At 32.4% G+C, this 14,560-nt stretch overlaps 1 protein-coding gene across 2 annotated transcripts in view; it reads left to right on the top strand.

Annotated features, from left to right (window-relative positions):
* The window catches only part of LOC147014804 (uncharacterized), a 109,184-nt gene extending 94,884 nt beyond the window's left edge, over positions 1–14,300 (top strand). For both annotated transcript variants that reach the window (XM_085853087.1, XM_085853086.1), the window contains exons 13-14: positions 13,081–13,221; positions 14,035–14,300. In XM_085853087.1, coding sequence (XP_085709213.1) covers positions 13,081–13,221; positions 14,035–14,117 — 224 coding nt within the window. In that variant the 3' untranslated portion in view covers positions 14,118–14,300. The remainder of the gene's footprint in view (positions 1–13,080; positions 13,222–14,034) is intronic.
* Positions 14,301–14,560: the final 260 nt, after the last annotated feature.

The following is a 14,560-nucleotide window of genomic DNA, read 5'->3' as shown; positions in this document are numbered from 1 at the left end:
AATTCTTTTATTTGTTGTTTACTAATCGTGGCTCCACAAAACTCATTCTCGATACCAAGTGGATAATATTCTTCCTTACGAGACTGATTTAATTGTTCCAGGTCTTCGAGGTTAATTTTAAATGACCAATTATACCCTAAATCATTCATATCATACCCCATTGTTCTATTCTCATACAAACGATACGCCCTTCTTTATAAAAATTTATTTTAATTCGAACTGTGAATTCTGTATGACCTGGAGATAATATCAACACTTCTGTATCTTTAGAATACACAGCCGTTTTATTTAAGTATATATATTGTGATAAATCGCTTAATCTCACCAAGTCATTCGCGTCAGTCGGGCTTGGATAATTTTTTAATTTATAAGCATTTTTCATGTTAATATTTTTGTTTATATTATATTTATGTCGTTCAGCCTGTGCCTTTGTGTAATAATTTGATAAATCAATATCCAGTTCTTGAGATACACCAAAGATAGAACCATCTTTACCAACATAAGTCATTTATATTAGATTAAAAATAATATCATAAAATTTTTTATTTTTGTTGAGTTGAAATAACACATATAGACATAATTGACCACAACACTTGGAATTTAATTCTTGGACTTGAAATGTTTGATAAACACCATTCTGTAAGAATTTTATGACTTCAACAGGTGGTGGAAGACCAAAACTATCAAAATAATATTTGTCTTGACTATTAAAAATACAAACCCAATGAGAACCGTTCCCATCATTATCTTCTAAGTTCATAATAATATTCTTTGTATGTTTCGACACATTTGTTAATTCATCTCTCATACAAATAACCACATTATGAATTTTTAATTTCTTACAATATTTGGCAAGTTGTAAATTTGATGTTGTATTCTTTCCAAATTCTTTCAACCACTCATCAATGCTCATTTATTTATTAGAAAGATATAATCCATTACCTCTTTTCGTTAATTTTACACCTGCTTGTGCTATAGAAGAAAGCATATCTCCAACTAACAATCTCGCTTTATCAGGCAGACCTTCAAGTTTTTCAGCAAAATCTACAATTACACCACTTCCACTAATTTGTTTCTCCAACTCTTTGTTATGTCTTTCCAATTCTTTTTGAGCCTGGAGTTGAGCCTTCCTTTCGTTGGCAGTTTTGACCGCTGTTGAAATACCACCCGTCAATGCTCCAACCGCACTTAAACCAGCAAATAAAGGAATTAGAAATGGGAGAAATCCTCCACTCGTCTCTCTTATTGAATATTTTTTCAACATTGGTTTTGTCATTTTAATTTTAAGTGAGCCAGTGTCATTCAAGATTTTAACCTGTTCTCTTGTGAGCAAAACATCAATTCTTACTGCTCCTTTTCTCTGAATTGTATTAACGTTAATCGTACAAGGCTTTTGATTTTGAACACAAGATGATAGTTTATGAAGATTGATTTGATTAACATATACCCCAGTTGGTACTTTGCCACTCATTTATTTAACAAAAATTATGTGAGACTAATCATCACACCATTATCTGTATTAATCTGCAATTCTGTTTCTTCCAAAAGCAAACAATATGTATCAACTTCTTCACTCTCTCCTCTTTCAATGTATAGGGAAGTATCCACTCGATTAGACTTTATAGTTTCTTTTTGAGCGCTCAGGTCAAACGTATAGATTGTATACAAACTTTTAAATGCTGTCATATCCAAAATAGGTTCTTTATTTCCATTACTTTCACACACCTTTTGGTAAGACTTGTATGCTTCAGCAAAATCATTTTTTTCCCAATTAATTTCCAATCTATCTCGTGGATAAAATGTTCCATCTAGAGAAACGCGAAGTTGTTTCACCTTAGCATTATCACTCAATGCATTATTCTTATCAGTCGCAGTATCACCATCTGGCTTTTTAAAAATCATCCACAGATATCGTGGCTTTCCTTCCAGAACACCCAAATTCCACGTGTAAGTAGTTTGATTGAGTTTAACGTGTTGACATCTTCTTTTGAGGTATGATACACTGAGTGGTCTCTTTGAGTTAAGTCTTCGATTCAACATCTCTTCTGTTTTAAGATTAGGAGTATATTCACTGATATACCAACTCATCTCCTCAATTACAAATTTATTCTGATCACCAAAAGCATTACCAACACCAAAAGCAATCTATTTTCATTATCATTCCTTTGTAGTTGAAATCTAATTTTAAGACCATACAGAACTTTATCATAATCACAAAATCCAAATATACCTTTAAGAGGAACTGCCACAGTAAAACTATTTTCTGCTTTTGTATCATCATTATACATTCCTTTCCTTTGAGTATACCCAGGGTCTGTGTTTGTTCCCGTTGACATATCAGGAATAAAACCTTCGACAGACCCCTTTCCCATTCTATCACTGAATGTATAGAGTGTAAATTTCATCATTTCAGATACAGCAGAGACATAATCAACCGCTTCAACTTCTTGTGTTCCAATATACAATCGCACACTATCAAACATTTTCCAGAAGAAATCATTTACAAGTGTAGCGTTTGTGTTATTCCCAGCCTTAGTGAATTTAAATTTACACAACAAGAAAACTTCGTACAGATTCAAATAGGTTTGTTGATTATTTATTTCAAAACTTTTTGTACCATTTGTATTCCAGTCTGTTCCAGTTATTGCATTTACCTTGAAGTAATCTTCTTTTTTAGTGGAGTTTGAGATAATAATAGTATCATCCAAATCATAGATACTATCAATTGCTTCCATACTTGTATTTATTTAGGAAAAAAGATGTTAAAACTTTTGAAACCCTGATCCAAGTATTTGAATTATTTTCTGTCGTTCTTGGGGGACAACTGAGTTTTACCTTTCTTAATTTCTTTTATTGCTTGTAATTTATGAGATTCTTTCTGAGCATCTTTTATACTCTTTACAGCACCTGCTACATTTCCCACAGCAGAAGCAGTTGAACCAATTAGGTCTTTATGTTTAAGAATAGTTGAACCAATACCCATGAGAGTATCAATTATCCCATCTCCTCTAAATTGATGTCCGACACCCCTTTGTCTCTTAGGTTTATAGTATCCTCTACCAAGATACATACCTTCACCCTTGTAGTACGGGGAAAGGAACATCCCATCCCCTGTAATTATTTTATATTTTCCCAACTCGTGCTTCCTCACAATAACCATCGTATTTATTTATTGAAAAACTTCACGTAGGTGAATTCTGATGGATATAACTTCTCCATTAAAAGAGATCACACGATTATCTTGGTCGGTTATCCTAAAATTTACTCTGTGTATGGTTTTTCCTGACACAGGTAGATAAACCAAATTTTTAGGCTCCATATTGAATTTATAACCAATTGGGGTTGAGTATGCGCTGAATGAAAATATTGTATTTGTTTTTAATCCATCATTATAAGCACCATCAATCAAATCACAGTGAATTAACACCGAATTTATTCCTGAGGATATTTGAATGACATTATCACTGTAAAACGTCCCATTAGTTTCAATCTTTTTGAGGAGAAACCTAATAACTCTCTAAATGAATTATCAATTGTGAAATCAACCTTGTAGTTATTTTTAACTTTAATCGTTGATTTTGAAGTATGTTTTTGAATGTTTATAATAATATTTTTTGGTTCATCACCCTGTTCTTTCATAAGACTAGCAATTTCGAAGATATTTGAGAAATCTCGTATGCTCCGGGTGAGACTGTTATCGTTTTGTATCCACTTCCCGGATTATAACTAAACTTGTCATTTTTCTCGGTTATATTAAATAAGGTATTATAAGTCTCCATGGACAATAAAGATGCCTCATATTCTTTTGTTGTGTCAAGTTGTAGTGGGTATGGGAATGAAGATGTGTGGTCGCTTGTTGTGAAATTAAAACTCAGGATTGTGCTTCTCATCTTATTTAATATGAGATAAAATGTCTTTATATTGAGATTTATTAATTATTTTCATGTTCATCAACTGATCTAAAATGGCTGATGCTTCATTAAAACAATTGTTATTTCCAGCCTTCTTACTGCCGAACAACAATAACAGTCTATTAACTAATTGCGATGGGTCATTTGGAAGAAAACTAATACCTGAACCAAGGATACTTAAAGCCTGAATAATGTGTTTCTCCTTCTCATTCTTCCTACTTTTACCAGAAAGAATAACCTTATAATTTAGAGTGTTCAGCAAATCAATATATACTCTATCATCATTATTTTCCATATCCAATGGTTTATCAATATACTTTGATTCATCCCTCACAGTTGAACCTTGTCTTCCATCTTTTGTGAGAAGAAACATTAATCTCGGAGTTAGTTTAACAGGGGGTTGAGCAGAACTTAAGAACCTTAATTCATCATTAAATATCAATACCTTTTCTTTAACAAGATGAAATATTGCTGGTTGTTCTGTTGGAATGAGTCCTGCTTTGGTTTTTGAATCCGCTGAATATTCATTGTTTTGAACAGCATTCACAATATAATCAGGGGGTTGATTAATCTCTTCCAGTTGTTGAAATAAACCTTCATCATCATATTCTAATTCTCCTAAATGCTCTAATTCTTCCTCCGTCATTTGACTGAAATCTTTTAACATTTGAAGCTTTCTAGGAGTATATTCTCACGTGGGAACTGTGGAAACATCTTTCATTTTTTCTTGGGAAGTTTTTAAAAGTGGTTTAAAAAATTTCTCTTGTTTTTTTTCAAATGCTTCTTCGCCCGTTAGTTTCTGTCTGCGTTTCTTCTTTATGTCTTCCTGTTGTTTTACAACTTTTGAAACCAACTCTTGATGTTCCTTAAATCTTCTTGCCCTTTCTTTTGTATCCATTTATTTATTGTAAAATATCATTTAATGAATTGTAAAGATCAACAGGGAAATTTTCCTTTTCTTCATCATTCAAGTAGATGTGTTCAAATAAATCCTTTTCTTTAAATATTTCATCAAATTCTTTATTAACATTAATGCGAGTTGTAATTTCTTCTTCACTAATCCTTGCATCTCTGCTTTTCATACGTTTGTGTTGAGTTTCTTCATCAACATCAAAACCGAATGATAAAATCTTCACTCCGCTCAGATATTTAATAATTTGTCTCGTTCCTTCTGGATTAGTTTCTAATATCCCAACACCACCAGATTTTAGTTTCTTTAACTCACTCTTACAATGTGAATATTTTGTTGTACCAAGAGAAACCTCCTCAAATATCTGTCCTTCATTCCTCAATCGCATATGTTCCTCCACTGAAATATAGTGATAATCTTCACCTTTTACTTCTCCAGGTCTTATTGCTCTAGTTGTTGTTGATACAATGCGTATCACGGGGTGTTTTTTAAGTAAATTTACAATATTCTCATTTGTACTACACAAGAACCTTGATTTATGAAAGTTTTTTCCAGAAGCAGATTTACCCACAAGATTTATAATAATAGTTGTCATTTATATATGTAATTGTTTATAAAACAAAAAATATATCCCTTAATATCTCATCTTGTTTCACAACAATATATTTATATTTTTCAGTCGTGTGCTTCATGTAATCCTCAAATTTCTTTTTACTACATAATGTAGAACAATTATCTCTCCAAAAATTATTGATATCTATTGAATTTAACTTGAATAAAATAAAAGTATTAGCATTGTTTCTGATGGAACGACGAGGAAGTTGAAAGTACGATTGACTAAGATAAATACAATTACAAGAAGAATGTCTCCCTCTTGTGTAGTAGCTGTCCATTACCGTTTGGTTTCTCTCATTAACACAATCATCAAAGATAACGAGGTTCTTTTTGATTTATCCAAATCTTGGGGAGACGGTATATCATCCGTATTATCACTAAGAATACAAGTTATAAGATTTGATTTCTTTTTACATCTCTGTGTATCACAAAATAGTTGAATTATATCTTCAATGTTATAATCATTTAGGTTTTTTTGACGTTTAAATAAACCTATTATATCTTCTTGAAGACCAGCATTAAAACCTTGTGAGAGTAGTTGATACTCTGGTTGAAAACTCGACTTTGTGAAAATTATTAAATTATCATAATCTAAAAAGTTGGGAGTGAGGAGCATTTTTAAAAGTAAGCAGGTTTTTCCACATCCACTTGAACCAACTATGAGACATCTTAATGAATTTGGGAGATTTTTATGGTTGTTAAATTTTATCTTATTTTCCCAAATAGGTAAAAAATCATTCATTTATATATTTGAAAAACAGGTTATTTAATTTATTATTAGCTTTTTTAGAAACTCTATATTTTATCCTAAGTTCAGGTTTAATTTCAAGATAATCCATTATTTTATTTATACAATATCTTGTGTTGATATTTCCCTGAAAATTACATCCATGAATAATATACAACAACAATCCTTTGAACATTTCTCTTATACGTTCAGTTTCTTCCCTTGTAAGGAAAGGTGTGTTATCATCCTCATACTTTACATTCATTTCTCTAATCAATCTTGTAAAGTAATTCATTTTTGGTGTAAATCTAAAAGAATTATTTTCCTTTTTATATTTTTTATTATCATTAATTAGAAGATAATCACAGAATATACATTGTTTATAGGCTTTTGACTCTGTGTTTAATCCCTGTCTTTCACACGCAGGACAATTCTCAAATTTGTCATATGGAGAATCAGGAAAGTCTAGCATATTTATAAAGTAAAACTCAACTTACTTAAACTGAAATTCATCTATACTTTCAGTTGTATATTACCATCGATATCGATATACTTTTTTCATTATCAGATTCAACGACAACATTTTTTATATTAAAGGTAATTTTAAAATTATCGTTAACTACTATTGAACGAAATGTCATTTCACCTGATATATTAACATCCTTTATTTCATCAAGATTTACATCTTTAGGGTTGTTCAAAAAAATACAAATTTCTCCTTGCATATTACAGATGGTCTTATCTTTTCTTTCTAAAGCTTCATCCATAAGGTTTTTGTTCTTTGATACTTTTTCTTGTTTCATTGCTTTTTCTAGTTTTGAATATATTACTAGAAGGAGAGGAGAAACTTTTGTTAGAGATACTTTAATTGATGTTCTACCAGGTATACTAAAAGCCCTTCCACTGAAGGAAATTGAAGAACTCATATTATTTACCATAATAGTTTTTATCCAATAGTTGTTATATTTATCTTTGTTCAATTTTACATCCTTGACATATTTCTCAGTATCTTTAACAGATGAAGAGATTGATTGAAACTTGTCTTTTGTGTCTTGAAACATTGTATTTATTAAGTGAAAAAGTTGGAGGATAAAATGTTTTTAAGCACAGATTCACCTATAATTAAACTAAATTTTCATCAAGAAAATTTTAGTTTAAGCAAAGTTTTATTCTATAAATATGGTGAATACAACGTACTGCGATGTTTGTAATCACGAATATAAACATTATAGAAAACACCTCCGAACCAACAAACACACATTTAATCTATTTCATCAAATATCTCCTCTTGAGTTGGAAAGAAAACATTGTGATATCTGTTCAAAGGATGTTTTGAAGAGTAGTTATAATCAACATCTTCAATCACAAAAACACAAGAAAAATGAGTTTAAAGTAAAGGGAGACTATTATATTAAAAACACTGATGAGGCATTTAAAGGGCATATAAAAATAAGGATTTTTCAATTTGGAGAACCCAGTCCATCATCAATAGCTGAATCAATTGAAATAGTGAAACCCGATGTTGAAAAATTTATTAAAAAGACATTAAAAGAAATAAAAACTTTAAAGTTTTATATGGGAGTGAAAATGAATATGAAAAGACAAGATGAAGAACAAACTCCTTATATGAGAACAGATCTTCATTTTATAACATCATTTCAAGATTTTTTGAATAGTGGGGTTTATGAAGAACTATCAAGACAAGAGGAGGATGTTGATAATACAGTGGTAGGAAGTGGATTCAATATTAAAAAAATCATCTTTTTAGATATACACATTCTAAAATCAAACCCTCTTAAAGCTTCTTCTTATATTGAATTACCAAAAGAAATAAAACTAAAGAAGGCAGTTGTTAATATTAAGAACAATGATAATAAATGTTTTCTCTGGTCTGTTCTTGCTCACTTACATCCACCAAAATGTAATTCAGAAAGAGTAAAACAATATATGAAATATGAGAATACCTTGACATTAAAGATTTTAAATTCCCAATGCCATTAACAGATATTCCTAAATTTGAGAAAAAGAATAATCTTTCTATTAATGTATATGGATTAACGGATACAAACAAAGTTCAAATATTAAAAATTTCAAACAACTATAAAAATGAAGAAACACACATTGACCTTTTATATTTTAGTGTTGGAAAGAATTCACATTACACATACATCAATAATTTATCAAGATTAATCTCTTCTCAGGTATTCAGAACAGCAAACAAAATATATCCTTGTAAGCGATGTCTTAATTCATTTCATACAAAAGAACGATTAGAACAACATTCAAAATATTGTAGTAATCATAAATCAGCTGTAATTACAATGCCTAAACCTGGTGAAAAGATTTATTTTGAAGATTATAATAAATCTATCATGCACCCATTTGTGATATACGCTGATTTTGAATGTATCCTTAAAAAGATAAATACTGCTTCTCCTAATCCAAAAGAACCATATACAAATAAATATCAAAAACATATTCCTTGTGGTTTTTGTTATTATATCAAATCATCTGTTGGAGAAAAGTATAACAAACTTGAACATTATCGTGGAAAAAAATGCTTCACAAGAGTTTGTAAAACGATTAGAAAAGGATTGTATAAGACTCACTAAATTAATGAAAGAAACAAATGAACCGATGAAATTAACCAAAGAAGAAAAATTAGAATTTAGAATGAACAATATCTGTCATATTTGTGAGGGGGAAATTAAGGAGTTTAAAGTTAGAGACCATTGTCATCTTACTGGTAAATATAGAGGTCCCGCTCATTCCTGTTGTAATCTTAATTATAAATTACCTTCTTTTATTCCAGTCTTTCTTCACAACAGCGCCAACTATGATACACATCTATTTATAAATGAACTTTCAAAAACACCAGGGAATATTTCTGCTATAACAAACACAAGTCAAAAGTATATTTCATTTTCAAAAATGATATTCACAAAACCTATAACTCGTATTAGGTTTTTAGATTCTTACAAGTTTATGGGAACACCACTAGCCTACCTCGCATCAAATCTAAGCTCCACGGACTCTTTTCCAAATCTTAATTCATTCTTTCCAAAAGAGGAAATTCTCACTAAAGAGGAAATTCAGATTAAAGAGAGAATTCAAAGTAAAGAGGAAATTCTAACTGAAGATGAAATTCTAATTATAAAGAAAATTCGAACTAAAGAGGAAATTCAGATTAAAGATGAAATTCTGATTAAAGAAGGAATTCTTACGAGAGAGGAAATTCAAACAAGGAATGAAATTCAAAGTAAAGAGAAAATTCTTACAAGTAAGGGAATTTATCCTTATGATTATATGGATTCATTTATGAGATTTAAAGAAACACAACTTCCTTCAAAAGAAAGTTTCTATAATAACCTTTATGAAGAAGAGATAAGTGATAAGGAATATAAACACGCACAAGAAATATGGAAAATATTTAAGATAAAGAACCTTGGAGAATATCATGATTTATATCTAAAAACAGATGTTTTATTGTTAGCTGATGTGTTTGAGGCTTTTAGAACACTCTGTCATAATAAAAATTGTTATGGATTAGACCCTGCCCACTATTTCACAGCTCCTGGTTTAGCTTGGAGTGCAATGTTGAAAATGACAAAACAAGATATAGATTTAATCAGTGATGTTGATATGCTTTTGATGATTGAGAAGTCCAAGAGAGGTGGAATATCACAAGTATGTTCAAAAAGATATGCTAAAGCAAATAATAAATATCTCCCAAATTATGATAGTGAAAAAGATAGTAATTATTTGATGTATTTTGATGCTAATAATTTGTATGGATGGGCAATGTCTCAATCTCTACCTTATGGTAGATTAGAGGGTGGAAGAAAAGGATTATGAAAAGGCTTTGATGAATATTGTTATTTCTTCTCAAGAGGAATTGAATGACGAAGAAGAAGGTTATTATTTTGAAGTTGATTTGAGGTACCCGAGTGATCTTCATAATAAGCATAAAGATCTTCCTTTTGCATGTGAGAAAGAAACTCCAAAGAAAGAATGGTTAAGTGATTATCATAAAAGTTTTAATATTAAAGGTAAATCAACAGAAAAGTTATTAACAACATTCTATGATAAAGAGGGATATGTTTTGCATCAGAGAAGCTTAAAACAGTTTTTGAGAGAAGGATTGAGAGTAGCTAAAATTCATAGAGTTTTAAAATTTAAACAAAGTCCTTGGGTGAAAAAGTATATTCAATTCAATACAGATATGAGAGCAAATACAAAAGTAAAATTTGAAGGGGACTTTTATAAATTAATGAATAATGCTGTATTTGGAAAGACTATGGAAAATGTTAGAAACAGGCAAAACATTAGATTCGCAACATCTTGGAAAGAAGCTTCGAGATTGATAAATAAACCAAGTTTTGAGAGAGAAGAGGTTTTTTCAGAGAACTTTTCTGCAATTCATATGAAAAAGGAAAGTATTGTAATGGATAAACCAATTTATATTGGAACAGCAGTTCTTGATTTATCAAAGATATTGATGTATGATTATTTGTATAATGACTTAAAGAAAGAGTATGGTGAAAATGTTTCATTGTTGTATATGGATACTGATAGTTTTATCCTAGATATAAAAACTGATGATGTTTATGAAGATATGAAGAAAAATATTGGAGTATATGATACAAGTAATTTCAGCAAGAAGAGTGAGTTATTTTCCAAAAAGAATGAAAAGGTTATTGGTAAGTTTAAGGATGAGTTGGGTGGAAAAGTAATGAGTGAGTTTATTGGATTGAGAGCAAAGGCATATGCTTATAAGTATGGTGAACAGATTGATAAGAGGTTAAAGGGAATAAAGAAATATGTAATAAAGAAATCAATAACTTTTAGAAATTATTATAATTGTTTGATGAATAAGAAAGAAGAATATAGGAAAATGAATACAATAAGAAGTTATAAACATAACATATATAGTGAAGAAGTAAATAAAAAGGCATTAGGAGCCTTTGATGATAAGAGATTTATTTTAGATAATGGAATAGATTGTGTTCCATATGGATATTGTATGATAGAGTGTATAAAATAGATTATGTTTTAACGATGGGAAGATGGGTTAGGGTTTTTTAAGGGCCACCGCCGCGTTTTTTCACAATATATAAATGGTTAAACCAAGTATTAATCAAACTAAAGAGTGGAGAAAATCTCAGTCTTGGTATATAAATGGAAAACATAATGAATGTGAAAAATATCAAATAAGTCTTATTGAAAAAATAACTAAAACAAAGGTAAATAAAAACAAATAAGCGAATTAATTTAAAAACTAGTAAGTTAGAGGATGTAAAGAAAAAAATGAATATCCTTGAATGGACTGAAAACTTTGATGGTTATCAATTGAACAATGAAAAAACAATTTACTATAATCTCAAAATGATATGTGGCTCAGGAGGTGGTCAAACAAGAGCATTAAGAGAAGTTTATCATTTCGTAATGGCACAAATGGGGTATCTTAAAAAATATAAAGATTCAAATGTTTTGTTTGTCAATATTTTAGATGGGGATTATTGTGCAAAGAAAATTAAACTATTGAAGGAATTTGAGAATGAACAAATCTTTATAGGTTCAATGAGTGAGCTGTTCAACCCCCAGGTGTTCAATTCAATGAGGTTCAACCTCCAAGTTAAAAGGGGAGACAAATAAATATACCTTGGGATAAAAAGGGGGTTTATTTTTAAGGAAAAAAAATATAAATCGCTGAAAATCCCCCATTCATTTACATGGGGAAAAGTGAGCCAGAATCAGTATTCTTACCCTACTGATCTGCAAGGTCAGAGTTCTCTTCTAAATACTCCATTCTCTGAATAAGACTGAATAAGAACGAAGTTCGCTTTGGTAATAAATAGCCTCGAGTTGATGACATCATGGGAGATTACACAACAATGGGTTTTTGAGGGTCTCACATAGGAAATGAGTCGCATTTTTGCATCGGACGAGGGAACTTAGCTGACTCCAGACTGACTCATTTTAAAACGGCTTGCTTCAAATGATTTTGAGCATTTCTGCACAACAAAGACACTTAAACCAAGAACCAAGTTCCAAGTTATTCTTTGTGAATATACTCTGGAAATGAATGTTATAAGAAAATTAAGTTATTCCCTAAAGTAGAACATGGGCAAATATTCGTTGGTTCGCTCTTGGAGCGGAATGAAAATATGAAAGGGAAGAAGTGCTTTAATCAGTAAGTCTCAATCTTTCATAGTCTCAATTTTACATTTGCTTGTATGGGAGGGAAGGGGATAGGTGGGGAGAAAATGAGTCCTAATTTGGGCTTTGGGGGCTTGGGTCAGAAAGTTTTCCCCTTTTCCCCTATTCATTTGAATGGGCATTCCAGAAACCCCATTTATCATCTACTCGCCTCAAACAAAAAACTTTCACTGTAACATTACGGGCTGGCAGGATGGCCGAGACGTGTACGCACGCTCGCCTCTAAGCTGTCTAACCTGGGTTTGAATCCCGACACAGCGATAAACTCTCATCCTGGTGTTTCACAAGTAGGGTGATTCATCAATGTGTGTGCCGTCCCTTGGATGGACGTTAAACTGGATGTCCCATCTGCCGGAATTAGTTGGTGGACATTAAAGATCCCACGGTGTCCCTCACGAAGAGTGGGTGAGCTATCGGCAGCACTATGAACAAATTGCAAATTCCTGGCATGACTTCTTGTGTTTGAGTGGTGACCCCCATCGAGGATTGTAAACTGAGCCAAAGAACCTGCTTCGGTAGCAAGCAATGACGCTCTGTATAGAACATGGTGCATGATCTGATCTGCAGCTACCTGAGATTACCTTTCTGAAGACCATTCCACTTTCACCTCACTTTTTTTCCATTCGTCATGGCCCGGGAACCCCCATCTTTACTTTACAATTCTCTTTGCATATCTGACCTAAACCTTCCCTTCCCAGTGCTGGAGGTGGAAATGCCAGCTGATGAGTGTGGGGTCCTGAGTGGTTGTGAGAATGGTCGCTGCATTCGGGTACAGCACGGTTACACCTGTCAATGCCATGAGGGTTACCGCCTGCATACTGCGCGGATGGCCTGCCTTGGTGAGCAAGTCGTGTCCAATTTTAAAATTTTTTGCAGAAATCGAGGTATTTTCCATTTGTGAGATGATGGTAAATAGAATGGTGATGCATTGACGATTATGGTCGGCAGTGAGGAAAAGGCAGACACGGAGGATATGAACAGAAAGAACATCAGCGAGAGTAGAGAGGATTAACTAAGAGTATCTAATGGGATGGAAAAGGAAAAAAACAAAGGGTCATCTAATTATCTTGATGGAAGGTAATTAGATGTTATGTTTCACCCCTGTCTGTCTGTCTGTCTGTGAGCACGATATCTCAAAACATTATGGACGGATTCGGAGGAAATCTGGTGGACATTGTGGGGCAGATTACATCATTTCAAATGTCAAGTATGTTTTAGGAAAACTTATCCACATTGAGCAATCTCCCAATATTAAATAATTACAGTGTAAGCAATCAAACTTTTAATTTGTAATTACCTGACTGATTCAATGGCCTTTTGGATCATCAGCTGGGAACCGTTCATCATCCAAGTTGACCCTTGATTCACAGAAGCTGTCTTAACGATGGGTCCACAACCATAAGTTTTGTCCAATGTCCATTCAATCGAATCAGACAGTGTGAGTTGGGGGAGGGAGAGGGAGAGGAAACGCCTTTATGGATGAACAGCTTGTGTTATATCGAAAGTAGAAGATTTTTTAAACCACACTCAAATAATCCAATCGTAAGACGATCTTGTGAAATGACAGGAGCGTGTGGGATAATGGAAGGATCTGGTATTAAAGGGAACTGAAGGAGTAGTTGGATTAACAAGAGTGGTTGTCTCCTGTGCAGATGTGGACGAATGTGAACAGAAACCACCACCTTGTGGAACTTACCGGTGCCTAAACAGTCCCGGGTCTTACAGCTGTTTGTGAGACCATTTGGTTGGGCTGGAGCACATTCCAGGAAACCCATGTCTTCAATGCAGCACATTGTTTATACTATCATAATTTTATTATATTATTGGTATAATTTTTATTGTCCATAATGAAAAGCACTAGAGTCAGAGATCCAGGATGATTGGAGATAATAACGACATTAAACAATGTTTTTGTGAATTTCCAGCTCAGCTGATCTTCCTTTTTGTGGTTTCCTCACAAAGGAACCATTCGTAGCTTTTATAGGTTTTTGCTCAAATCTTCACAAAGGGTGGATTGTCACTTCTTCCGCTGCAATGACCATATGGCAAATATGCTAAGCCTGGTGTTGGCTTAATGGCTAAGGTGGCTGGCTTAAGATCTTGGAGTCTTGAGTTTGAGCCCCTGTCGTGCCGTGATGTAACACCAAGTGGGATGACTCAACCAGACATCTTTCCGAG

The sequence above is a fragment of the Eptatretus burgeri genome, chromosome 13, assembly GCF_056783735.1.
Source record: "Eptatretus burgeri isolate ZD-2024b chromosome 13, Ebu_testis_v1, whole genome shotgun sequence".
NCBI classification, from domain to species: Eukaryota; Metazoa; Chordata; class Myxini; order Myxiniformes; family Myxinidae; genus Eptatretus; species Eptatretus burgeri.
The sequence above is the reverse complement of the archived record's forward strand: the minus strand, read 5'-3'. Positions and strand labels throughout refer to the sequence as shown.